Source organism: Heloderma suspectum, chromosome 7 (genome assembly GCF_057233095.1).
Source record: "Heloderma suspectum isolate Gila_16-S chromosome 7, 16-S_ref, whole genome shotgun sequence".
In the NCBI taxonomy this organism is placed as follows: Eukaryota; Metazoa; Chordata; class Lepidosauria; order Squamata; family Helodermatidae; genus Heloderma; species Heloderma suspectum.
This window is the reverse complement of record NC_139464.1, coordinates 15,013,199-15,040,828: the sequence shown is the minus strand read 5'-3', so window position 1 is coordinate 15,040,828 and position 27,630 is coordinate 15,013,199. Positions and strand designations below refer to the sequence as shown.

Sequence of the window (27,630 nt, the reverse complement as noted above, 5' to 3'; positions counted from 1 at the left end):
AAAAGTCTTGCAAATGTGTTTAAAATCAAAGAAAAGGCAAGATGTTGAATTCTATAAAAGTTAAGAGGGTAAACTCAACTTACTGGATTTTTTAAAAAACAAAAACTTATTTCACTTGAACATCAACACTAACACCCCCATATACACACACACACACACACATTGAAATGGTACATTCAGTAGAAGGTGGAGAGGTATGGACAAGTTTGGATGCAGTGGAGATTCATATGGGAAAATTAACATGACTAGAAGCTATGTGATGGAGGGCTGGGTAACCATGCTGGACACAGAAGTCGCCTACATCCTCCACACGCAAAGTTTCATAGGAATCCCAAATTCTACATCCAAATTTCCATGGATGATCAGCAGCCCTGCTTTTATGGGACTTCATTAAATCATCAGTTTCAGAACTCACTGAACTTACAATAGAGTTCACAAATAATAATTTGGCTCCCAATATTCAGTATACGTATGAAGAGTTTGTTCTGCATACTTGGTTTCTCATTCAAGTTCTGCGAGGGAAAGAATATTACTTACAATTGGGGACAGGGGGAACTGCACCACAAATTTAACAATTAGCGTATACAATTTTTAATCCATTTCAGTCAGGCTTCAGGCCTGGGCATGGGACAGAAACGGCCTTGGTCACTTTGGTGGATGATATGAGGAGGGCTTTGGATAGGGATGAATGCTCCTTCCTTGTTCTCCTCGACCTCTCAGTGGCTTTTGATACTGTTGACCACTGAATCCTCCTGGACCGCCTGGAGAGGATGGGCACTGGAGACCTTGTATTATGGTGGTTCCGGTCCTTCCTCTCCAGCAGGTACCAGAGGGTAGTACTGGGAAAGGAGGTTTTGGACCCGTGGCCGCTCACGTGGGGTGCCACGAGGTTCCATTCTCTCCCTGATGCTATTTAACATCTATGTGAAGCCGCTGGGGGCTATCATCAGGAGGTTTGGGGTGCGGTGTCATCAATATGCGAATGACACGCAGCTTTACCTCTCATTCGAATCTTCAGCAGAGTTGGCCATGGAATCCCTGTCTGAATGTCTGGAGAAGGTGAGTGGCTGGATGGGGAGGAATAAGCTGAAGCTGAACCTTGACAAGACTGAGGTACATTTGGTGGGAGACAAGAGTAGGCTGGGGGATGTTGACCTGATGTTGAAAGGGGTACGGCTACCCTTGAAAGACCAGATCCGCAGCCTGGGGGTCATTTTAGACTCCTAGCTGTCCATGGAGGCTCAGGTGTCAGCCATGAGCCGGACAGCGTTGTACCAAGTCCATCTGATATGGCGGCTGCGCCCCTACCTTCCCGACCATCTGCTCCCATCTGTAGTACATGCCCTGGTCTCCTCACGTCTAGGCTACTGTAATGCGCTCTATGTGGGGTTACCCTTGAAGACAGTTCAGAAACTGCAGCCGGTGCAGAATGTGGTGGCTTACCTGATTAAAGGCAGCCACTGGCATGATCACATCATTCTGGTGCTGAAGGAGTTGCACTGGTTACCAGTTGTTTTCCCGGCCAAATTCAAGGTGTTGGTTTTGATCTTTAAAACCCTATATGGTTCCGGCCCAGCCTATCTGAAGGAGCGCCTCCAGCAACACCAGACAGGCCGCTTAACAAGATCAGCCTCAGATGGGCTTCTCTCTGTCCCATCAGCCAGAACAGCTAGGCCGGTGAGGACGAGGGAGAGGGCCTTCTCTGTGGTGGCCCCCACTCTGTGGAACTCCCTCCCTCCCTAGGGAACTCCGCCATGCCCCCTCTTTAATGAACTTTCACCACACACTGAAAACTTGGTTGTTCAGGTAGGCATTTGGGGTGGGTTAGGGTATTTTTAAATAATGTTTTATGTATAATTTTACTGTTTTAAATTGTACTGTTGTACATCGTCCAGAATGGCTGGGTGACCGGCCAGATGGGCGATTAAGAAAATAAATAAGTAAGTAAGTAAGTAAATAACATACACACTTAAGGGGACTTAATCTATGCCATTAACTGATACAGACATGTTCCTGCTATTAAAATGTCCCCACCAATTAATCAGTGGGGTCAGGTTTACACACTTGTGAAAATCTTTCCTTCCTAGTCTGAGCCCATTCTATCTGCAGCTAGGAGGAGTGAGTCAGGGTGGCTGGTGATGAGATAGCAGTGCTACTGAGCATGTGTGGTAGGTTGGGAGGGTACCAAGGACACTGATGAACCTTGTCACCACACGGTAGCAACCACTGCTGCCACCAACTAGAACCTGACAGAGCTTCAGTGAACTACAATATCATGTCATGGAGCTTGCTTCACTACCCACCAGGAAAAGTAAAGGAACCCGCTTCCTTCTCAGCCTGCCTGAAGAGGCCACATCTAGAATAGATTTTATTTCCCTTTGTCAGTCTCTTTAAGCAATTTTGAGTAGCCTGATCTTAGAGCCTGTGACTAAAGGCTAGCCCTAAGAGGAAGTTGAACATTACGTGAAGTTTTCTGTCCAAGCAAGCCAAAACTTGCACTGATGTGAGAAGGTGGGCAGTCATGTGTGTTTTTCCTATCTAGTGTGGGTCATAAACTGTAGTTCTAGTGTTTGGATGAAGAGCCACATGATTTTTCTCATTATTTCCTTTCAAAACTATGGTTGCCTGCCATCTTTTTAAAAAAATTGTCATCGTCCCCCCAAGATTTTTGGCAACATACCGTAAAAATGGTAAATCATGTCCTCATTCTCACCAAATTCAAGCTTTGGTATCAGTCGATACGTTTGTTTCCTATACATACTAAGGTAATATTTTGCACCTAAGAGTCAGCTGGGAACAAAGCCATTTGAAATCTTACAAAAACCTTAAGCAGACATTCATTTCTGTGCATAGTGGGAGAAATGAAATTAAATTTAGAAATGAAAGTCTGCATAGGGTTAAAGAATTTGGTATTTGGGGCTTTCTTTGTGCTCCTGGTGATCCTTTTATAGCATTTCTATGATGCAAAGTCATGACATGGCTGACTTCCCATTTTTTTAAAGATGTACAGCTTTGAGAGTTTGTAAACATATGATTGTAGCTTGCCTTCTTGGGCTGTGCAGTAGAGAAAATGTGCATTATCACACTAGCTAACACCTTTTGGAACAGCAAAGTAACGAAGGAGTGCTACTTCCTGTAGCAGCAAGCTTATGTTTCACATTGTGTCATTTAGATTTAGAACAGGCATTGGCAAGTGACAGCGTAAGGTCTCAGTCCAGAACCTAATCCCAAGGAGCCCATTGCTCATTTCTGTTGGGTTCTTTCTTGGCTCGTGCAGCAGAGTCAGTGGCTGAGTTTCATGATCAAGGGCATCGTCAGATATTTGGGGTGCTGATGTTTTTACATATGTTTTGCAAGATCTTTAATAAGAACTTGGTCTCTGCTTTTATAGCCTACAAGCACCTGAATTTAGTGTGTCATTCTGTAGTGCTTTCTGTTCTATAATTAATTAACTACCTGCACACTCTCTGCTAGGTCTGTTAGTCTCTCAGTCTAACTGTGTATTCCACCACTGTTAGTCTATCATGCTATGCTGACCATTGACATAACTTGCTGTGTAGCTACTCTATACATTTATCTGCTGTATAGTTGTAGAGTATAGACAGAAAAGGTAGATCTTCATATAGACCACATGCTTCTCCTTTTAGTAGCTTTAGTTCAGATTTGCAAATGTTACACTATTTTTAAACAGGGTGCCAGAAGCTGGCTTTCTAAGGTATACCTTTACACCATAAGGATGGAAGGGCATAAACATAGAGGTGAGATTTTAAATGTGATATCCAAGGACCCTTTGCCAAATCAATCCTGAATGTAGTGCAATGTTTACTGCATTATGTTGTGGCTAATAGATTGTGTAAAATTGTGTTGTGTGAATTGGGAGCCAAAAGAACACAACAGAAGGATTTCTCTGGATTACTCACTGGAAAATTGACATTAAACAGACATCTGTATTAATATAGCTAATGTTACCTATGTCACATCAGTGGAATTCATTTTGTCTTATTAGAGGACCTGGAGAATGCAAGTTCCCACACAGGTATACCAGCTGCCCAAAGAGGTGAGTTTACTTGATTTAGCTATAAGCCAGAACAGTGAATGCATTCCTGGATCTGTTGGGGGTACACTTGGGATGTGTCTTTAAACATTCAGGAAGTATGTACCAGTTGCCTTGGAAAGCATGCTCTGATGTGGCTTATTGATATCCAAATACTTTCATCAAATATATTCACAAACACTAAGGATAGTTTGAACTGAAAAGAGCAGGAAATCTTATATTGTCGCTCTATTTTCCAGAAGGATTTTCTTACATAGAACTGGTTATTCAGTTCTTCATCTTCCTTTAAGGTTATCTTGCTTGTTTTTTTTATAGAGGATGGGAGTGGGAGGAGCTAAAGATAAGTTAATGCATAAACATTGCATGCTGGCATGGAATTCTTGATACCAGTTTTGGTGACTGCCTAGGAACATTTGGTGATTGGGTGCAAAACCAACCCTTCAATTTTGACTGAGGCTAGGTAAAAAGAGGTGCTTCAGCAGACCAAACGGGCTGGCACACAGTGTATTTTATCTGTACCACCACTTTAACAGGGGCAATCCTAGACATTAAACCTTTAAACGAAATGAAACATCTCAGTGGGGCTGAAAACAGCAGTCATCTAGTGAGCTGGCCCAGTAAGCTCATAAGCTTGGGTTTAAGGGTTTTGAATGGCAGTGTCACATCTGTTACAGGGCCCTTGCCCTAATTGTTGGGCAAAGGTTTCAGGGTGTGGGAGCAGGAATATATAGTTTATATAGTTAGTTTATTAAAATATTTCTGCACTGTCCTTAAGTAGGAATGCTGTCAGAGGTGCATTACATCCTAAAAACTGTTAAAACAATATGGGAGTAACTTTGGTAGTGCAACCCAGTGCCAGTTGCGTTGGGTTTTGTTTTTAAGTGTACATGGATTTTTCACTGTGTGGTGAGGCCAGAGCTGAAGGACTCTGTCCCATTTGCCAGGCTACAATGATCACTCTGCACCTGACTTCACAAGATCCTGGATATTTCACGTCACCTATGGGGTCTCATATCAGCCCAGCATTGATCATTTCATGATGTATTTATTAACTAAATCGATGGCAGTGTTGAGCTGATATGGGGACACTTAACACGTGTTAAGACAGTCAGCAGATCTCGTAAATTTCCCATAGGAATGTGTGGGGCCACCAGTACACACCAGGGATCACATAGAGGGTCAGATTGTATGAAGCAGCACCTCCCACGTGGGGCCCATACACACTTGTTGCCATGATCTGCACAGTTACAATGACCCTCCAAGACACTGCAGTAGTGCACATCAAAAGAACTGTGTGTATGTACTTCCTTGCGAATCCCACTGGTGTCCCTGCATACTGTCATAAGCAATTTGTGTGGGACCCATTCAGTGTTTGCTCTGGGGCTGAAAGTTCAATACATGTGTGTATGCGTGGGGTACTTAAGAACATAAGAAGAGTCATGCTGGATCAGGCCAGGGGTCCATCTAGTCCAGCATTCTGTTCACACAGCATCCTCTTGCCAGCTTGGTATTATAGCAGACATCTCAATTTGTGCTGCCTTGCAGAAGCCTCCACAATGATTCCAAGCATTGTGACTCTCAGAGACATTGGCCAGAATTCATGGAGCCATCAGAGTTGGCAAAGAGCTTCTCTGAAAGCACTGTTGTCACAAAGAATTGCAAGTCAGTCCCATGATGGCAAGTACTCCTGTGAATTCTCTAATGCTTATAGAAAGCTGATAGAACAAATTATGTACATATTTTTCTAATGATGAGTTTCTAGGCGTGCGTACTAAGCTGAGTCTCTAACCATAGTGGCAGAGCACTGTGTTAGATCAGAGCTCCACTTGTCTTTGAAAGCCAAAAGAAAGCCATTTACTCTTGGATACAGATAATTGGTTCATCAGAAGGAGCACAATAATGGGCAAAGGGGCATCATCCATATTTTTTCCTTTGTTTTTTTTCTTTTGTTTTTCTGTCTGTGTTTCCAGCAACGTCAGTTGATTACAGTTCCTTTGCAGACAGATGCAACAGCTGGATAGAATTCATTAAACTGAAAGCTCAGACCATAAGGCGTGGATCAATTAAGACAAGTAGGCGGCTGTTTCTACCACATTCTGATCATTGGAAGCATATTCTGATCTCTCCATGGCAAAGGGTGGAGCTTCCTACCCAGTAGTGGCGTTGCAAAATCAGTGTCCGAGTGTGAAAGCTGCAGACACACAATGTCTGTTCTAAAAACAGCAATGCCGGGCTGATTTTGGAGCATGTTGCTCTGTGCTCCAAAAAGTAAATTGCCAGTAAATATATAGGTGATAAATAGGTGTCTGAATTTTACTATAAAAATGTATACATACACAGTGTGGCAGAAAGTGTATGTATACATCAGTGAAATTATTATTAACATGCAAAGATGACCTGCATGACAGTTGTGACAGTAATCACTGAATTAGAAAGTGGTGAGTTTTTAATTTTTGTATAAGTATTTCAATGGCTGCAGGTATAACTGTCTTGCTTTAGTTGCTCACGACGAAGATTTATCTGGAAGCTGACAACAATGAAGAATTTGTCCAAAATTTGAAAAATGCTGGACTGGAGAAACATGTCAACTTTCACACTCTTTCCTGTAGACTTTTGTCGTTCCCTCTACCAGAAAATTTTTATCAAATTGTGTCACCTTTCCCAACCACTCCCTCTCCTCCTCAATTCCTATGTCTTCACTTTATAACTGATCATTTGTATGTGCAGCTGCTGGCCTCAATGTTTTCTTTTGCAGGAATGCTACTCTTCTTCCAGTATAAATCCCATTTGAGCTTTTTGTATCTTGTTTGCATGTGCTGCATGATTATTTCCTTTCTGTGGCTGAGCATCACAGGCAGCTGAATGTTGTCACCAAGCTATGTGGAAACCATGCAGAAGGGTTACTCTGTTGGGAGTTGCCAACATATTTGTCCGTATCTTGAGTAGTTATTCTCTTATCCTTTCTTTCTTTCTTTCTTTCTTTCTTTCTTTCTTTCTTTCTTTCTTTCTTTCTTTCTTTTTTCTCTGTCATGCATAGCCATATCACTTGACAAGCCAAGTCCACTGACAGAAGGTCAATCCCGGAACCGTTCTGGTCCATCAGGCGCTAATTCCACTGTGCCAGTTGTGAAGATGACGCCTCTTTCTTTTATCCCTGGGGCGAAGATAACTAAATACCTTGGAATAATCAACATGTTTTTTATACGAGAAACCACTTCCTTGCGTGAGGTAAGCTATACACCAGGCTATTGCTCTCATGGATAACATGGCTGGTTTTAGGTATACTGTGCAACAGATGCAGGAATTCAGAATTAATAAAGAAAATTGGGGATTTCAGTCTTATTTGAACAGGGACTGTTTCTCAGTTCTTTTTGCCTTCACTGTGGGTGCAGTCAGATGCACTGCAAGGTTTTGTGTTCAATAACATAGCTTAAGAAACAGCCTTCACCTACCTTGTGCCCACAGATGTGGTAGACTGCAACTCACATCATTGCCCGCCAGCAGCCATACTTCAGTGTATATGGCTGTGTGTGAGAGAGAGAGTGAGGTGGCCTGGCCATGCCACTGCTGCCAGGCAGCCGCAGGAGTTTTCCCAGGTAGCAGTCCAGCCTTAAGGCTGAAGAAAGTTCCCCACCCCTGGCTTAAAGCCAGTGCAGACGTAAAGATGGAAGTCCCTTAACCATAATTAACCTTCCAATGATCACTGCTTTATATTGATGTAGCAGTTAGTTTAATGTTTTAACTTTATTTAGAAAATGTATAACCTGCTTTTCAGTTGGAATTCTCAAAGTGGGATACAAAGTTAAGCATACAGCATAAAATATAATAATAAAACAGATGTCAGGGCAAAAACAATGAGAGTGTGTAATAGTTCTAAAACAAGCACTAACCCTGAAGGGCCTGCTTCATTAAAGCAGTCAGTTGCCCACTTGAAAAGGACACGCACCTAGATCTATTGTACTGAGATGAGGAGTTGGTTCGTAAAGTTAGGGGCACCACCAAAAAACTTTGTTCAGCAGTGTTCAGCAGTCTAATAGACAGTGGGACCACTAGAAGGTTCTGTGTGCCCAATCTTAGATAGCAGAAAGGCATATATGGAAGAAGGCATTTTCTCCAGTATCCTGGGTCCAGATCATAAGGGGCTCTAAAAGTAAACATCACCTTGAATTTAGTGTGGAAGCCAGTTGACAACCAGTGAAGCTCATATAAAATAGGTGCTGTATCATCCCTGTAGCAAACACCAGAAATTAATCTAACTGCCATGTTCTGAACCAGTTGAAGTTTTCAAACAGCCCTCAAAGGCAGCTGCATGGCTATGGGAAGATAAGGGGTCATGTCCAACATTACAGTAGCAGAAAAAAATACAACAATTGGTGTTGTTCTAGTAGCAGTTGCACAACTGCTAGCAGAACAACTAGCACAAGCAACACCTAGTCCAATGAGGTCGTAATGCATTGTGCACCGCCTTGCAGAATGACTTGCAGAACAGCTTGTACAGTGGCTTACACGTGGATTTGAAGCTTGTGCAAGGTTGAAAATTGTGCAAGGTTCTAGCACTTGCGGATTTCCGCAAGTGCTAGAAGTTCTGTGGTAGCAGAATGGCACATCAGATAAAACCCAAGGAGTTGTTAACCAATCAGTATGTGTTTTTATTCATACTTCTAGAAGATTCTGAGATGAAACAAGAAGTGCACAGGTATGATTTCAGGGGTTTCTAAAATGCCATAGGAATTAACACTGGGGGGTTATTACACGTACAAGCCCTGTCATGTTGTACCTTACACGATAACCAATAGTTCTGGATACAATTTAGTATTACAAAATGATGTAAAGTTGAAGTCATTGTCAAATACAACTCAAGCTTGTTTAATGATTAAATTGAGGTCTGTTTGACTCCAATATCCAATTAGGTAAATGCTTTTTATAAGTGCAGGAAGTTTGAGAGGGAGAATTCCATAATTCTATAATTTTGGTGCCACTTCCAAGAAGACTGAGTTTTGGGTACTGCCATCAGATCACCTATGAGGGACGTATTCTCAAGGAGGCCTCCTGAGATTATCTTTAAAAAGCAGGGAGTCTTCTATGGGAGAAGGCATTCCGTAAAGTGTATTCTTTGTCTGTATGTAGTCCCTAAAGATCTGAGTTGCCTCTATATCCTATATACTCTGGAAGGTCCTCTACCAAGTAAACAAAATATCACTTGCCAATTGAACGTCAGAAATAAGAAGGTCATTCCAAGAGTATAGGTCAACTGTGGTCAGCTTCTGGCCTATGGGACTTACCTGGCCTGTGGATGTTGCCTATCTGGCCTGCGGGGGCGTGGGTCCCCTCTGCGGGCCCTGCTTACTGGCATGGTGGCTACCAGGGACTTGGGGAGGGGAATCCCCCTTAATACCCCCGATCAGGAATCAGAGGTAACAAGGGGATTCCCCTGTGTGCCGCTCCCCTTTGCAATAGGAGGGCAAGCAGTACACAGCGGAATCCCCTTATTTCCGATCACCAATTGGAGATAACAAGGGAATTCCCTTATTTAGTCCCCCTCCCAGTTGGTCCCTGGCAAAAAAAACCCTCCAGGCACCACTTTGGCCAGGGGGTTCATCTGCCCTGTGTCCTCCCCGATGGGGGGGAAGGCATGGGGTGGGTGAGCGTTGACTGGCTTACTTAGCGCACCCCTACCACTCCCAATTGGCGGGAGGAGTGGTGCACTTTCACCTGGCCTGTGACTTCTCAGTGGGGGAAGGTGTGGGGCAGATTAGGTGTGGGGTGGAAGATCCCTTCTCCTCCCGACGCTTCAGGTGGGAACCTAATGACATCAGGGGCATGGCCACACCCTTTGGCATGCTGACATCACGAGCCACATCCCCCCTGACATCATCAAGCCCATGGTGAGCTGGGGTGGGTCATCTAGCCTCCCCACCCCAAACCACTTGCCCACCCCTGGTCTAGATCATTCTAGGAGGAGACAGTAAATCCCCAGTTTGAGAAACTGTCCTCTTACATCGGAGTGGGAAGCCTGTGGCCATCCAGATGTTCTTGGACTCCCAGCAGCCCCAGCCACTATGTCCAGTGGTCCAGGATCATGTGAATTGTAATCTAACAGTATGGGGGGGGGGGCGTAAGTTCCCCACCCCTGCCATACGTTCAGAGTCTGTTGTACGAGGCAACTCTTTCCAGCAGCTTAGCCCAAGGCTTGATCTTGGGTTTGTTTTTCAAATTCTCTGCAGATCTTCTCTGCAAATAGAACTTAAGGTGCATGATTGTAAAATAGCCATAATAACAAATGTTTTTGAAGGTTAAGCAAGGATGCCCTGTGTTCCATCTGTTAATTTAATGGTTTTGAATGCTATTTTCAGTGTTTAATTGTTTGTGGTGCTGATAAATCAGGCTGTTTTTGTTTGGAGACTGAATTAGGGGTACTCTCAAATATGTATAAATCTCCAAACAATACTTTAGAGGACCATTTGTAAAAGAAATAAGGCAACTCTTTTAGAACAACGAGTGCTTAACTTTCACTTACTTGGAATAACTGTAAAACTAAAAGAACAGTAAATAACTTATTGATGTTTTTTCTGGAGCCTTTCCACTAAGTCATTTGCGCATATTGTGGTGTTCTTTGTTGTTTTTGTTTTTTTATAGGAGGGTGGCGTGAGTGGCTTCCTGCATGCCTTCATTGCTGAAGTGTTTGCGATGGTCAGAGCTCATGTGGCAGCTCTTGGGGGGAATGCTGTTGTCTCGTACATCATGAAACAGTGTGTGTTTATGGAGAACCCAAACAAAAATCAGGTAAATGGTGCTTGAAAGAACATTGCCTCTTTGCACAAAAACAAACCAGGATGGGAAAAATCTGCCACCATTAGCAACACATTTTGGCATCCAGATGAGGTTCTCTATGCTAATCAGTCCCAACAGCCAAGAACTCCTGCTCAGAAAAGCATTCCTGAATCAAATCACTGATCCATAACACTTCATAGAGTTTCACAAGCAAAAAGGACAGGTCCCAGTGGGTTTGCAGTATATAGATGGATGTATAAATAAAAGCACACAGGGCCCTTGTAGAGTCATCCATTCCCTAGTGCAGTGTCAAACTCCAGTGCATTGGAGTGCCAAATTCTCACAGCCAACAGATACCTAAAAGCCACACAAATACTTATTTACCAAAGTCCCATTTGAATTTGACAATGAGCCATAAATTTCCCTTCGATGAAACACTAAAATTGGAAAAAATAAAAATGGGTCCTGCAGCTCTTGAAGGTTATTGCTTTTTAATCACAGTAGAGAACATGGAATGGAGAACAAGAAATGATCCATGCTCATATTTACCCCACCAAGAAATCCCAAGAGCAAGCATTACTGAGAAAGTAACTCACAGAATGTAATCCTAGCCCTAAACATGGTTTAATACTTTTTGTGGAGTGTGACACAGACTCTACAGGCTGTGATGCTTGATAAGCCACTGGGCTTTACATTTAACTCCCCAGTTGTTGAATTTGGTCATGGCTTCTGGCATTCTTGACTAACTAATATTTGTTGTGTGTTGGGTCATATTTTGTGTGTTTGCAGTCACAACAAATATGAGGGGAAGGGAGGATTGCAGTTTTGGAAAAATGTGATACACGCATGAAATAAGATTCCTTATGGATGGGAGGCTGAAGTCCCCTGCAACAAGTGAATGACTGCATTTATTGTGCTATGCTAGAAAGGCCTTTTCAATACTGTGTACAGTTTAGGGCATTAATGTTCAGAAAAGACATTGACAAATTTGAGCATCATTAGATTAGAAAAAAGCCAAGGTTAAGCAGAGAGAGATGTGTGGTAACAGTCCACAAATACATAAGAATATCAGAAGGGGGGGGGTGTAAAAACATTTGTTCACTCTGGGCCACTTTGCACAGGAGCCCTTAATTTTATGTAGGTAGGTAGGTATTTATTTGCTTGTATAGATATTAAATGTAATATCTATTTGTGTGGTATAGGTATTACATTTCTATACCACACAATAGCCAAAGCACTCTGGGTGGTTCACAGTCATTAATAGAGAATCCATGTGGTCAAAAGCCTTTGGGTGACTAGTTCCTATTGTGACAGCTGGTATAGCCCTCTGCAGAAAACTCCTTTCCTGCCAGTGGTGCTACTGCTACTTTTCCAGCATCTGGCTGCTTTTGGCAGCAGAGAGGAACAAGGAACTCAGAAAGTTGCAGGAACAAATTCGATATGCATGATAAGAATCTGTCAATTCTATATACATGATAAAGTGGAAAGTAAATGGAATGGCATGTCACAGATGCATAACTGGATGTCCCCTCTTTGTCATTGCAGGCACAGTGCCTAATAAATGTAAGTGGAGATGCAGTCATCTTTATACGTGAATCTGAATTAGAAGGGGCACCAGGCCAGCAACCCACTGCCAGTTCTCAGCCTACATGTACAAGAGAGATTACAACATGAAGAAATGAAATGACAATGTCAGATGGCAAGGCTTTGATTTGTTCCTTAAATCTGCAACACTCCATATATTAAGGACAGCTACATTTTGAGGCAGTCAGTAAATATTGTCCATCAAATTTCATAAGTGCCAGGGAACCATCTAATGAGTCCTTGTGCTCATGAAAGAACATCTGTCCAAGGAAAGAATTGAAAATAACAGACGTTTTTCAGAACTGAAGTCTTCAGGAGATCGCCATGTGTTTTAGGAGGCTAGGACACTATCACAAGCAAATGTTGCTAATTCTCGGGGTGGGGGAGTTATAATGCAACTGGAATACAACTGAGATATCTAAATCTCTATCATTTTGACAAAGGAAGAGCTGGTTTCAACAGTATTGCCAAATACGCGACATGTAAAGTACATTTTGCTTTCAGAACTGGTGAGAATAACAGGCAACATGAACTGGACGATCTGGATGTAGATGCATGTTAAAGTATGTTTTTTTATGTTTGTGAGCTATTGAATATTTTTCTACTGTGCATTTTAATTTTAAATTGCTGGCTATGATTATGGTGAAATAACTGGTTCAGATGCTATTGGCATTTAATGTTTTTGGAACAATGGTGAAAGAAGAAAATCTGCTGTCCAAAGTCACTGAAATCCCAGCTGCATATGAAGATGAAATCAAGGCTTGGTATTTATCAGGCTAGAAATACCAGGAAACAGCAGTATTATGGAGAGGCCACCAACCACAAATGATGCTCAGAAGAAAGATGAGCATTGCTGTAGTAAATGGTAATAAGTCATTTTCAGACCCTTCTGGGAGGATTTGATGGAAGACTGGAGTCTGCAGATCTGAGAAATTGCTGAAAATGGATGCAGTCCTGGACAGCCTTATACATGGGCAGGGGAGAAGCATTGTGAAAGTTTCTGCAGCAGCAGTCACCTTGTAGAAACAGCAACCAACTTTTCCATTTAAAAGTGGCTTCCCTCTTCTGCTACCGAGCAGCTGCAGGAAGACCTTTCAGATATGTCTGGATGCACATCTTCCTTCAATTGCACACATGGCTGTATAGGTCAGGGCACAGCCAAAATGTTTTGATGGCCTCTGATGTAGAACTTGAAGAAAAAACATAAACTTGAATGTAAATAGATGATGTTTTGCTGGATCTAGGTACAGAAATTATATATTATTTGTCCAATTCAGAGTTTCCATTATAAATAAGAATGATGAAAATCACATTCCTATTTACATAATTTTGTTGTTGTTCAGTCGTTAAGTCGTGTCCGACTCTTCCTGTCCTCCGCTCTCTCCCAGAGTGTGCTCAAATTCATATTCATTGCATCGGTGATGCTATCTAGCCATCTCAGCCTCTGCCGTCCCCTTCTCCTTTTGCCTTCAATCTTTCCCAGCATCAGGGTCTTTTCCAAGGAGTTTTCTCTTTGCATTAGGTGGCCAAAATATTTGAGCTTCAGCTTCAGTATCTGTCCTTCCAATGAGCACTCAGGGTTGATTTCCTTTAGGATGGACTGATTGGACCTCCTTGCAGTCCAGGGGACTCGTAAGAGTCTTCTCCAGCACCACAGTTCGGAGGCATCAATTCTTCGATGCTCAGCCTGCCTTATAGTCCAGCTCTCACAGCCATACGTTGCTACTGGGAAAACCATGGCTTGGATTATACGAATCTTTGTCGGCAAGGTGATGTCTCTGTTTCTTACTATGCTGTCTAGGTTTGCCATAGCTTTCCTCCCAAGGAGCAAGCACCTTTTAATTTCATGGCTACAGTCACTGTCTGCGGTGATCTTGGAGCCCAAGAAAATAAAATCTGTCACTGCTTCCATTTCTTCCCCTTCTATATGCCAGGAAGTGATGGGGCCAGATGCCATGATCTTCGTTTGTTTAATGTTGAGTTTCAAACCAGCTTTTGCACTCTCCACTTTCACCCTCAACAAGAGGCTCTTGAGATCCGCTTCGCTTTCTGCCATTAGGGTGGTATCATCTGCGCATCTGAGGTTGTTGATAATTCTCCTGGCAATCTTAATTCCGGCCTGTGATTCATCCAACCCGGTGTTTCTCATGATGTACTCTGCATATAAATTAAATAAGCAGGGCAGCAATATGCAGCCTTGTCGTACTCCTTTCCCAATTTTGAACCAATCGGTTGTTCCATGTCCAGTTCTTACTCTTGCTTCTTGGCCCTCGTACAGGTTTCTCAGGAGACAGGTAAGGTGGTCTGGTACTCCCATCTCTTTCAGAATTTGCCACAGTTTGTTGTGATCCACACAAAGGCTTTAGCGTAGTCAGTGAAGCAGAAATAGACGTTTTTCTGGAATTCTCTTGCTTTCTCCATGATGCAGCGAATGTTGGCGATTTGATCTCTAGTTCCTCTGCCCCTTCGAAACCCCGCTTGTACTTCCGGTAGTTCTCGGTTCACATGCTGCTGAAGCCTAGCTTGTAGGACTTTGAGCATAACCTCCTGGCATGTGAAATGAGCGCAATTGTACGGTAATTTGAACACTCTTTGGCATTGCCCTTCTTTGGAATTGGAATGTAAACTGACCTTTTCCAGTTTTGTGGCCACTGTTGAGTGTTCCAAATTTGTTGGCATATTGAGTGCAGCACTTTAACAGCATCATCTTTTAGGATCTTAAATAGCCCAGTTGGAATACTGTCATCTCCACTAGCTTTGTTGTTAGTAATGCTTCCTAAGGCCCACTTGACTTCACTCTCGAGGATGTCCGGCTCAAGTTCAGTGACTGCACTATCATGGCTTTCAGGGACATTAAGATCTTTCCTGTATAGTTCTTCTGTGTATTCTTTCCACCTCTTCTTAATCTCATCTGCTTCTGTTGGGTCCCTGCCTTCTTTGTCCTTTATCATGCCCGTCTTTGCACAAAACGTTCCCTTGAGATCTCCGATTTTCTTGAAGAGATCTCTAGTCTTTCCCATTCTGTTGTTTTCCTCGATTTCTTTGCATTTTTCATTTACATTTACATAATAAAGCTTCTTTACTAAAAGTCCCCGGTTTCTTCTTTCGGAGAGGTGTTGAGATAAGCATACAATAGGTTTTTGGTGGCATTATTTTTTGTTTATTTTCTTTCTTTTGGACTTGTACTGCCCTTCTTAATGGTGGCACTGCTCAAGATACTTCATTTTCTAATTTGCGAAATGCAATAATTCTTCTGGTATTTTGCAGCTTATCAATTTATAGCAGGGGTGGGCAACTCCAACTTTTTTGGCCTACAACTCCCATCATCCTTCAGCATTGGTTATGTTGGCTAGGGCTGATGGGAGTTGGAGGGCCACATGTTGCTCACCCCTGAACTAGAGAGAGGGCTTTTTTGTTGGAAGTGTGGCCCCTTTGAGCACCTGCTCTAAAGGAGTTTATAGCAGACTCTCAACTAGGGATGTCCAGACTGTGTAAAATCTGCTCTGTTTCACAAATTGTCAGTTGCCTTTTGTTTTCCATTGTCCTCCCACAGACGGATGCAAATAGATTTTTTCTTCATGCAGAAAAATACACAAAAAACTACATATTTACATAATTTACCTTAGTACGTAACATTTACCATATTGTCCCCCATTCCATTCAACAGTTCCTCAACAAAAACTAACGAATTTTCCTACGAATTTATATGTGTAAATTTCAGGAAAGTGAAAAAATCATCTGAAGTTCACGGACTACACACAGCCTGAGGGGGTCACTCCGCAGCGGATTCCGCAGGTCAGATTTTTAGAAATCCAAGCTCATTTTAGTCCGTCTCGAATTTCCCCAGCATCCCTACTCTTAACACAGGAGCTGTGTTGAGATTACCACCATCAGAACACAGGTGGGGGCAATCTAGTTTTGTGTTTTATTCTAATATCCCAAACGTTAGGAAAATAGCAGGCCTTGAGTTGAAGGAGTGATAGTCCTCTTAGTCTAAGGGATGAATGTTTCAAACTGTTTATATATACCCACACTCCTGGGTTTGTTGTAGCAGCGGCTGGAAGCAAAATTGGCACAAAACTCTTCTTGGGGCTGCTGCACAGAGATACATTGAAGACACACCAACGGCTAGCTTTTCACAGGCTGCAGAAATTAACTGACTGCAGCTGCTTCAAGAATCATTTGATCCTTAGTTGCAATTGCACAACTTAAAATTCTGTGGTAATGGGAAATCTGATCTTTTCAGTAAATGAAAAAATACTTGCACAAATACAGACCTGGGTGACAAGCAACTATTTGTATGTGCATTGATATTATTGTTTGTAATATTGATAGAAAAGTTAATAATAATCATTATTTTATACCATCCCTCTAGTGTAAATAGTGCCTTTAAATATTGTGCTAGCAGAAATCCACTAGCACAATCGGACTTATTCCCTTTTTCCTCCCCTCTGCAGCCCTGTGCACCACCGGAAAATCTGTTCCGGAGGGTTCCTTCTCTGGAGGGGCACTCTTCTTGGGCAGCATTGTGGCTGGAGGCTTCCACGTTCACCACCATCCTTGGTTTCAACTGCCCTATTTTTGAGGAGGGCCCAGCTCCAGATTTTTGGGGGCCATGCAGATCAGCGGGGGGGGGGATTTCCCCTGCCCAGTGCTACAAGAGGCTCCCCTTCTCAGCACTGGGGCAGTGGAAAGGGCTTATCTCTGAACTGCTGTAGATTGGTAGAAACCCTTTCCCCTCTCCCAGCACTAGGGCAGGAAAAAGGGGTCCCAGGGGCCCTGGAGGTTCCCCAAGCCTGCTCTCATGCACGTGTAGGTAAATGTATGCGCATGATCACTAAGGCTCTGTGCAGTGTACAGTCTGCCATTTCACACACTGCAGATGTTGTGTTTTCAAGAATTGATAATACATTTTTCCTGTACATCTTGAACCAAAAGAACCATTGCTCTGATGGCTTTTAATTCATTCCTGTTCAGGATGGGGTTATAAAAAACAGCCTCCAGGAGGCAGTGATTCTCTCAATGACGCCTACTTTGGCTTGGTTAGAATAAGATACTGATTGTTCCTCGTTTTTAAATAAAAATGCAAATCCACTCCTAATTAAACAGCTCTTGCTTTAAAACTCGTGCACTGAACACACACTATGCCTTCCCTTAGGATTCCAGTGGGACATACTTGCATCCAATAAAAATAACATCTAATGCACTTGCTGCAAATACAAAGTGAGCATTTAAGATGGCCACTTATGCATTGCCAAAAAAGAGGATACAGTTTTGCATAAAATGTGCATGTGCTCATATGTGTAGGTGCAAATTTGGAAATTACCACTATAATTTAAATAGAAATACAATAATCTCACCATGGGGGGAAGACTGTGACTAGGTGATCAGGGAGTCTGCTTGGTTTGCTGCCCAGATGCTAACCGGCGATGGGCACATTCAAGGCTCCTGCCTGTTCGTATGGTTCTTCATCTTGAAGCCATACTTGGACTGGAAAGCCTTTGAACAACTTAGGAACATAGGAAGCTGCCTTATACCGAGTCAGGCCATTGGTTCATCTAGCCCAGTATTATCAACACGGACTGGCAGCAGTTCTCCAGGGTTTCAGAACTTACCTAGCCCTACCTGGAGGTGCCAGGAATTGGACCCAGGACCTTCTGCATGCAAAGAAGGTGCTTTACCACTGAGCCACAAACACTTCTCATGGCTGGCTGGGGGATGCTGGGAGCTGTAGTCCAACACATCTCGAAGGTGTTAGGTTGGGGAAGGCTGCCTTATATTAAGTGGCATATTCTCAGCTGTCCCCATTTGCACAGAGCCAGCCCAGCAAACAAAGTCATAACTCGTTTCAAATTGGTTGTAATGCAAAAATGTGCACAGTTTTATTGTATAAGAGTAGATTAATGAGACAGTCATTGGGGGGCGGGGAGCCTCTCCTGGCTGGGAGAGGGATGACAGGGATGAAAAAAAGCAACACCCTACATAAATTGCAGTTATAAAGTGCACTGAGCCATGGTTTTTCCCATTTGAAGCTGACTGACTTCAAACAGAAAGCTGTCCTCTTTCTCCAAATGAAGGTGTGTCTTCTGTAAAAGATGCATGATGGCCACCCTCTGAACATTGCAGCCCCAAATGTTGTTCTCTGGCTCTGACTAAAACCCAAGCTGGAGAAGAGTGCTACATACAGGAGTGCACCGCTCCTTCTCACCTGCCTGCCTCCAAATTCCCTTCCCCTCCAGACACTTATTCCCCTGCTTATCTGGCTTGCTGTTTCCGTGGGAGTGGAACAGAGGAAGGAAGGGAGCTCCCCTGCTTAAACCTGTGTCTTGCATCCTGGCAAATGTTAGAGATGGGAAAGGGGTTGGAAGCTCACTGGGGTTGAGAGAGGACGTTGAGAGACCAACTGGGGCCCCATTACACTCCCGATGAGATCCAAATGAGCATGACAGGCTCATCATGAAAGTGATGAAACCACTAAAATGGGGCCAGCAACAGCATGTCACAAAATATCTCCATCCCACAAAAGAAGCGCTCCTGTTCAGGGCTCCAGCCAGCGTGGAACAGCAGCCTTGTAGTGCTGGTTAGACCTCTAAGCTGGGTGGGGGGTCAGGGGGGAGGAGTTGAGTTGGGGTGAAGAGGAAAAGGATACATTTTTGTGTCCCATCTGCCTGAGGCCGTCTCCTCTATGCTATAGAGCACAAGAAGGCTCGGTTGGGCACGCTGAGTTTCAGATTTTGGGGACCCTGGACAGGTTGTCCTCACCACTTGGGCCTCAGCGGCAATGCTGAAGCCAATATGCCAGGCAATGACGCCAGGCCTGAGTATTCTAAAGAGAGCCAGAGGTGGGTGAGTCTTGAAAATGGTAAAGGGAAAAGGTGTCTTTTCTTCCACTTAAAAGGGTTGTATATAGTGTGTGTGGGGGGGGATGTTAGCCTCAGGGCACATATCCCACTACAGCTCTATTCCTTGCCCCTCAGATACTTACTGTAAGCTGTTAGGTGCTTGAACAGGTCAATTCTCTCCCCCCAACACACACACACACACACCACCTCCAGTTCCTTCCTGCCCTCAACTTTACACTTCAATGTTCTGTACATCCTGGAAGCTCTTAAGGTGCATGTTTGGGTTTTGTAATTTGAATTTATTTTTAATTTGTAAATTAAAAATTGTAAATTAACATGGACCATTTAAACTTTTGCATACTTAGGGAGACCCCCCCCCCCCGAGTATATAGAAACCACAGCCTTTTGTGTGTCAGGGGTGGGTGGGAGAGATCCATTTCCATTCCAAATTGATAGGCACTCAACCCCCTAGCTTTGCAATTAGAGGGAACCAGTGGGATTCTTACCCTCCTAGTAAGAGTGTTCCTGTTCAGGATTGCAGGCAGCAAACCATGACTGCAATTTATCTGCCCTCATCAGTTCTCCATTTTTCTTTTCCAACTGACATGCAATATTCCATGGCTACTGGGCATGCTCAGTTCTCACCGGATGGTTTGGGGCATGTTGGGGATTTTTGAGATTGTTTATACTTCTGCATACCTCGGGGTTTCCCTGAGCATGCGGATACTGCCCTCAGTTCTCAGTAGCTCCCATTTTGGCTCAGTTTATGTCGGCACATACCAAGTGTGTTTTCTATTAGTGGGGGAGGTGGCAGTGATGATGATGATAGGTGCGTGATAAATTGTAGCCATGAAGCGTGCCTTTTGTCATACCTTGTTAACATCTGTGGTCTGCTGCTTGCTCACACAGATGACCTGGCTGGCCAGGCATTTGGGTCAGTATGTTCCAAAAGATATGTCTCTGTCCACAAACGGGCCTTGCCACTATCATCATGCTGTCTTGCTACTTGGCTGCCTTGTGGCCATTCTGGCATCATGTGCAGCTATAGCCAATCACAGGCTACAGTTCAGCACTGCCATGTATATGAGGAAGGCAATGAGCCTTTAATCCTAGTCAGACTCCTCCTAGAAGAAAAGAAAAATGAATATCAAATAAATATTCTCAGTCCCACAACCCCTCCGCAGGGGTGGAGGACCCATTGAAATGGTCCGCCCCAGGCGTCATATGGATCCGAATGGATTCCTGAACACGCTTGGGGATTCCCTGGAGCACGCCAACGGCCACTCGGTCGAGACCCTGGTGGGTGGCTGGAATGCCGCAATCACTGGGGCATTAGATCTGAAACGCCCTCTCCCCCTGAACAGGGCTCGGCCTGCACCATGGTTCAATCTGCGGTTACGAGCTCTGAAACAGGAGGTGAGACGGCTAGAGCGCCGGTGGCGGACGTCTTGCTCCAAAGACGATCAGACACGGGCTAGAGCTGTATCTTCAGCCTATCACGTGGCGGTGAAGGCAGCAAAAAAGGAAATTTATGCTGCCTCTATCGCGTCTGCAGAGTGCTGTCCCAGGAGGCTGTTCCAAGTGGTCCGGAGCCTGGTCGGTCCTGTGGCTCCGGAACCACTGGAGCATTCTAAGGCCTCCTGTGAGGCCTTGGCAAGGCACTTTGCAGATAAAATTGAACAAATTAGGAGTGTTTTTCCGTGCGCTGTGAGCAAGAGGCGGCCTGTGGCAAACCCGTTTTGTGGGATCGGTTCCAGCTAGGGATGTACGAAAGTCACTTACCTGAACCCGAAAGTTGATTCATGGGGGGGGGAGGCGCTCCGTCCCTCCCCCTGAAATTCTGGCCGGGGGGGAGGCGCCCCGTCCCTCCCGCCGTGAATCCCGGCCGGCCAGGAATGCAAATGGCGGTGGCCGTAGCCGCCACCGTTTGGGTCACTGCAGTCAGCCGTGATAGGCTACGTAAATGTTTACGTAGCCTATCACGGCTGAGTGAAAAAAAACCACGCATACGCAAATGGCGCCCATGGGCGCCGCCATTTGCGTACGCACGGTTTGTTTGTTTGTTTTCACTCAGCCGTGATAGGCTACGTAAACATTTACGTAGCCTATCACAGTGTTTTTTAAAAATGTAGCCTTTTTAAATCTTTACGTAGCCTATCACTTTTTTTTTTTTTTAACTTGGAAATGGCGGCGGCAGCCGGTCAGAAGACCGGCTGCCGCTGCCGCCAAGAACATTCGCACAAGGTAAGTCCCGTCCTGGGGGGGGCGGGGGGGCAGACCGTTTCTCCAACAATTTCAGCGGGCTGAATGCGCTGGCATTTGGCCTCCCCGAGATTCGTGGAGAAATTATCTGACATCCCTAGTTCCATCTTCTTCCTTCGAATGAAGTGGACAAGGTGCTTTCATCTGTAAGGCATCGGCCAGTGCTTACTTGATCTTTGCCCATCTTGGCTTGTTATGGGCTGCAGAGAGAGACTGGGTGAGGGGATCAGGGCAGTGGTGAACGCCTCCCTTGAGGAGGGAGTGATGCTATCAGCTCCCATGGAGGCAGTGATAAGACCGCTCTTAAAGAAGCCCTCCTTGGATCCTCAAGTTCTGAACAACTTTCGCCCAGTCTCAAATCTGCTATTTTGAGGCAAGGTGATTGAGCGGGTGGTGGCGATGCAGTTGAAGGCACACTTGGAAGAAACCGATTATCTAGACCCATTTCAGTCGGGCTTCAGGCCTGGGCATGGGACAGAAAAGGCATTGGTCGCCTTGGTGGATGATATGAGGAGGGCTCTGGATAGGGGTGAATGCTCCTTCCTTGTTCTCCTCGACCTCTCAGCGGCTTTTGATACCGTTGACCACGGTATCTTCTTGGACCGCCTGGAGGGGTTGGGCATTGGAGACGCCATATTGTGGTGGTTCCAGTCCTTCCTCTGCAGCAGGTACCAGATGGTAGCACTGGGAGAGGAGGTTTCGGACCTGTGGCCACTCACTTGTGGGGTGCCACAGGATTCCATCCTCTCCCCGATGCTATTTAACATCTATGTGAAGCCGCTGGGGGCTATCATCAGGAGGTTTGGGGTGCGGTGTCATCAATATGCGGATGACACGCAGCTCTACCTCTCATTCAAATCTTCACCAAGGTTGGCCTTAGAATCCCTGTCCAAATATCTGGAGACGGTGAGTGGCTGGATGGGGAGGAATAAGCTGAAGCTGAACTCTGACAAGACTGAGGTACTTTTGGTGGGAGACAGGAGGAGGCTGGGAGATGTTGACCTGGTGTTGAATGGGGTACAGCTACCCTTGAAAGACCAGGTCTGCAGTCTGAGGGTCATTTTGGACTCCCAGCTGTCCATGGAGGCTCAGGTGTCAGCTGTGAGCCGGACAGCACTGTATCAACTCCATCTGATACGGCGGCTGCACCCCTTCCTTCCCTGCCATCTGCTCCCATCGGTAGTACATGCCCTGGTCTCCTCTCTTTTAGACTACTGTAATGCGCTCTATGTGGGGTTACCCTTGAAGATGGTTCGGAAGCTTCAGCTGGTACAGAACGCGGCGGCTCGCCTGATTAAAGGCAGCCCCGGCGAGATCACATCACTCCAGTGCTGAAGGAGTTGCACTGGTTACCAGTTGTTTTCCGGGCGAAATTCAAGGTGTTGGTTTTGACCTTTAAAACCCTATACGGTTTCGGCCCAGCCTATCTGAAGGAGCGCCTCCAGCCACACCAGGCAGGCCGCTTAACAAGATCAGCCTCGGATGGCCTTCTCTCTGTCCCATCAGCCAGGACAGCTAGACTGGTGGGGACGAGGGAGAGGGCCTTCTCTGTGGTGGCCCCCACTCTGTGGAACTCCCTCCCTAGGGAACCCTGCCATGCCCCCTCTTTAATGAGCTTCCGCTGTGCATTAAAAACGTGGTTGTTCAGGCAGGCATTTGGGGTGGGTTAGGGTATTTTAGAAACATTTTTATTGTAGAATTTTATTGTTTTAAACTGTTTTATTATATGCTGTACATCGCCCAGAGTGGCTGGGTGATTAATAAATTTAATAATAATAATAATAATAATAAAAAGATCAGAGGATCCCAGAAGCCTCCAAATACAGCCAAAGTTCATAATTTATCCATTTTCAGCATGTATGATGGACGGATGGACGGATGGAAAGATATAAAGGCGAACAACAGAGTATTAAAAAATATATTCTAAGCTAAGTGTGTTGGCTTCTGCCCTCATCAGTAGCTCTGCTGTTAAATGGGTATCAGGAATGGCAGTTTGGAATGCCTGGAGATGAAAGTTCCTTAGGAGAAAAAACTGAGGTATGATTGGTATAATGCTTATGAATTGTCCTCCAGATTAAGGCCATTTGGACGAAGAGTTCTGAGTCTACAGATCCAGAAATTTTCCTTTTGTCAAGCATATCGGGGTCTGTTGTTTGTTCTATTGGAACCAACTGTAAATCCAAGAAACTGCAGTAGAGTTGAAATGTCTTACAACAGGCTGCTCCAGTTTTTTTGGTAAGTTTTGGTACGCGCGCGCGCATGCGCGCATGCGCACACAGACAGACAGACACCCACTCTTTTAAAAAATTTCCTGTTCATGCAAGGCCCACCCGCCCCCACTAGTGGCTGCATTGGTGGATATCATGGAATGTTAATGAGCATTCTAACTTCTCAAGGTGAAAGTATCATGAGCAGAATGCTGACAAGAAGGCAGGGGCACTGGTCCTGGTCAGTCCAAAGTCTGGCAAGCAGAAGGGGAAGAGGGTGCAGGAGGAAGGGGCTGAGGAAAAGAGAGCATAATAAGCAATGGACTGAAAAGCAGCAAGCTGAGGAACAGATGGATGGAAGAAGTATTGAGGGAAAGTATACAGAAGAGGCAATGGCTGTCACATGCATGTTTGCCACAAAAAAGCAAATGCATGAAAAACCCATATATAGGTTGCTGTCTTTGGATTTCTGCCCATCGTACAGCTGTTAAAGGCACAGGGCCTCTGCCAGGAAGAAAAATGTCCATGCTAAATTTAGAAGACTCAGTCAAAATGCAGCCAGGGAAACTTAGTAGCCTTCGGGTATCTTTTCCAGCCCTACAAAACTAAGTTTCTTAGATCCCCCAAGTGTCAGCCTGACAAAGTAAATGCATTGGGTTAATCAATATCCGTGGTGGTAAATACATCATAGATTTCACACACTGAGATGCATATTACAGTTGGGGGAGACTATTTCAGAGCTCATGGCTTTCAAACCTTAGTTTCTCCCTGTGTTGAAGTTGACTTCAACAGTCCTGATTATCAGATGTTCAAAGCAAAGAAAGATGTGGGGAAAGGTAGGATTCTGGTGCAATACCTATTTTTAATAAAGGGGTGAGGCAAAGCCTGATGGTCAATCCTGTGACATAAATGAGTGGAGGAGGTTCAATCAAGCAGCTCTTTTCTGCCTTAATGGATTTTTCCTAGTAAGAAAAAAAGATGGAAGAAGCAATGGGAAAACATGGGAGGGTTCCAAATGGAAGACAATGTTGTCTGGATTCCTCCTGTAAAATTAGGTGAATGTAGCACTGCGATTGTGTAATAAATCCTCTCCTCGATGTGCCCCTGCTGCTCTGTCAAATTGCAGTATGAATTGTGCCACTTGAAAATTTAGCCAGGCACTTTTCTTTCTAGTTCTTTGCCACCAGCTGACTTCCTGCAAGTCATGGCAAACAGCCATGTACCTCTGACTTAAAAATGTAACTAGGGATGTACACATTTTGTTAAATCCATTGCGCTGTGTGTTGCAGATTGCCGGGTGTCTTTCACTCCATCATTCGCTCATTGATAGAATCGGAGTTTTTTGTATAAGAATGTTGTTCATTTGCGAAGGTGCATTTTTGAAAGAGCGCATTAGTTAATGCACATTAGTTCATGTGCACTTACGCTACTGTGCACTTGCACTACTGCGCACTTGCCCTATTGGATACTTGCAAACGTCATTCAATTGTGCAAATTCCTCCCAAAGGTTTTTTTTTTTTTTTTTTAATGGTTAGGAAATTCATGGAATCTGCGTGACTTGGAAAAAGCCAGTCCACTGCGGAATCTGCAGGTCAGATTCATAGATATCTGATCCCATTTGAATCCATTGCAAATTTCTCTGTCATCTATGGTCCATGGGGTCACGAAGAGTCGGACACGACTGAACGACTGAACAACAACAAATAGGGGTGCCATCACTTCCTTGATGCAAAGTTGGCCACAAGGGTGCACCAGGGAGCAAGGCAAGCAAAGAGACATCTCATCTGTGGGATTCCATTTGTTGTGTCTTGCTCTTTTATTATGCATGTCTATATATCTACACTCACATACACACACACTCACACTGATTGATGCTGGAAAAAATTTTGGAACCGCCCAGAGAGCTTCAGCTGTTGGGCGGTATAGAAATGAAATGAAATGAAATGAAACAAACAAACAAACTGCTGATCTGGCAGGCTTATCGTGATCTCTGTGTTTCCCTTTTATCAGTCTCAATTTATTGCTTTTTGCTTGGGAAATGTGCAGTCAGTCACAGGGGGCTTGATAAACAGGCAAAGCTGGACCATGATGTGTGTGGCTGCCTATGTAGATACACATCTGGGACCATACAGAGCAGTGGGCATTCCCCGCAGAGAAGGGAGGTATCTGTGCAGACACAATATGCGTCCGCACCATATAGGAAGAGTAGTCAGGCTTAGGTTGAATGAGGTCCTGAGAGTAGGACCACCACCTGTGAATTGCCAAAAAAAAGAGGACAAGAGACAACAATTTGCATAAAAGTTGCATATGCTAACTGATGTGTCTGGATGAAAATTTAGAAATAATTATTCTAATTCAAATAGAAATACAGTACATCCCACAATAGTGTGGAAAACAATGACCAGGTGACTTGTGTGCCTTGTTCAGTCGTCTGCCCAGGTGCTGTTGATGGGCAGCTTCAAGGCTCAGCTCTTCCTTCTGATGCTTCTTTATCTTTAAGCCAGACTTGGACTGTACAGCCCAACAAATGGAAGACGCCTTCAAAATAGAGCACAGTCCTCTGGAGCCCTTCAAATAGAGGACTGCCCTCTGTAAAAGAGGACACATGGACACCCTACCTGGGAGTTTATTTGGACAGCATGCTTAGATGAGCATAAGAAAAACTGTATTCTTGCAGGGGAATAAGCCAGAGTTGCCAACTCTTCAAACAGCTCCTGAGCTGTGCCTTCAACAAGGTAGGCACTGCAGCAATTAGCATCCATAAAAGTTGCACATGCTGATTTATGTGTACAGATGTACATTCTGGCGGACCTTCAGAGAAAACAAATGCTGGCTTCCTCTGGTTTGGGGGAGAGTACACAGAAGACCTGGAGAGGCCAATGTTGGGGGGGGGGGTAGAGAGGGGAGAGAAGGTTTAAGTGTGAGGGGAAACTGCGGGCAGCAGAGCATTGGGCTGTAGCTAAGTGGCAGAGCCCCTGCTTTGCATGCAGAAGGTCCCAGGTTCGATCCCCAGCATCTCCAGGTAGAGCTAAGAAAGAATCCTGCCTGAAACCCCAGAAAGCTGATGCCAAGGCAGGTCGAAAACACTGGGCTAGACAGACCAGTGGTCTGTCTCAGTATAAGGCAGCCTCCTAGGTTCTTGGCATGATGAGATTTGCAGAAAGCAGGCCAGCAGCGTCAGCCCTTGCATACTGGAGCTACTCCCCCTGATCCCTTGTTAGAGGGAGAGCACCTTGGCAGTGCCCCAGCAGCAGAACCCGCACTGAGCTCAGCTGGGCTCCGTCGCTAGGCTTCCAGGTGGCAGATGGCACCATGGGGGCAGTCAGACTTGTCCAGCTGCCGCTGCTGCTGGCATTGTTGAGAGTCAGAGGAGGCTGTGGAGTTGGAGCCAGGCAGAGGATGAAACGCAGCCGATGAGGCAGGAGCAGCTGAAGCACAAGCTCCATGGCTGGTTGCCCTGCAGAGAAGGTGTGCATCATGCCAGCGGGAGAGGAGGCACGCTCAGGTCTGGTGGAAAGGCAAGGAGCCCCGGCTTCTTTGCCATCTGCCTCTCTCGTTTGCACTTCCACACCCCTTTTGTGTGCGCGCGCTCTGTCAGCCTTTCTGTCTGCGATATGGGGACAGTACGACCCACCTACCTTACACGGTCATTGTAAGGATTACAAGATAATATTGTAATCGGGGACTATTTCCATGCAGAGTAACTGCGCACGGTGCACTGATCTGTTGCCAAAGGAGGACCAGGGCTCAGTCTGGGTCGTATTCAGGCTCTGCTGCCACCTTTGACAATTCTCTGATTTTCCCGTGCACTGCAGAAGGCAAAGTTCCAAACACTCCCACCCTTTCTGCCACACTGTGAGCAGGTGTCACGGCCAGCTTTGGAGGGGTTACCCTTCCTTTGCCAGGGCTG

The 27,630-nt window shown here is 44.9% G+C and overlaps 1 protein-coding gene across 10 annotated transcripts in view; it reads left to right on the top strand.

The window, feature by feature from the left end:
- Positions 1 to 18,978, top strand: part of C2CD5 (C2 calcium dependent domain containing 5) — a 124,106-nt gene extending 105,128 nt beyond the window's left edge. For 3 of the 10 annotated variants that reach the window (XM_084809158.1, XM_084809150.1, XM_084809149.1), the window contains 5 exons: positions 4,007 to 4,057; positions 6,025 to 6,126; positions 7,092 to 7,282; positions 10,691 to 10,837; positions 12,371 to 18,978. In XM_084809158.1, the coding sequence (XP_084665284.1) occupies positions 4,007 to 4,057; positions 6,025 to 6,126; positions 7,092 to 7,282; positions 10,691 to 10,837; positions 12,371 to 12,499 (620 nt within the window). In that variant the 3' untranslated portion in view covers positions 12,500 to 18,978. The other 7 variants (XM_084809151.1, XM_084809154.1, XM_084809155.1 and 4 more) reach the window with 5 other exon arrangements.
- Positions 18,979 to 27,630: the final 8,652 nt, after the last annotated feature.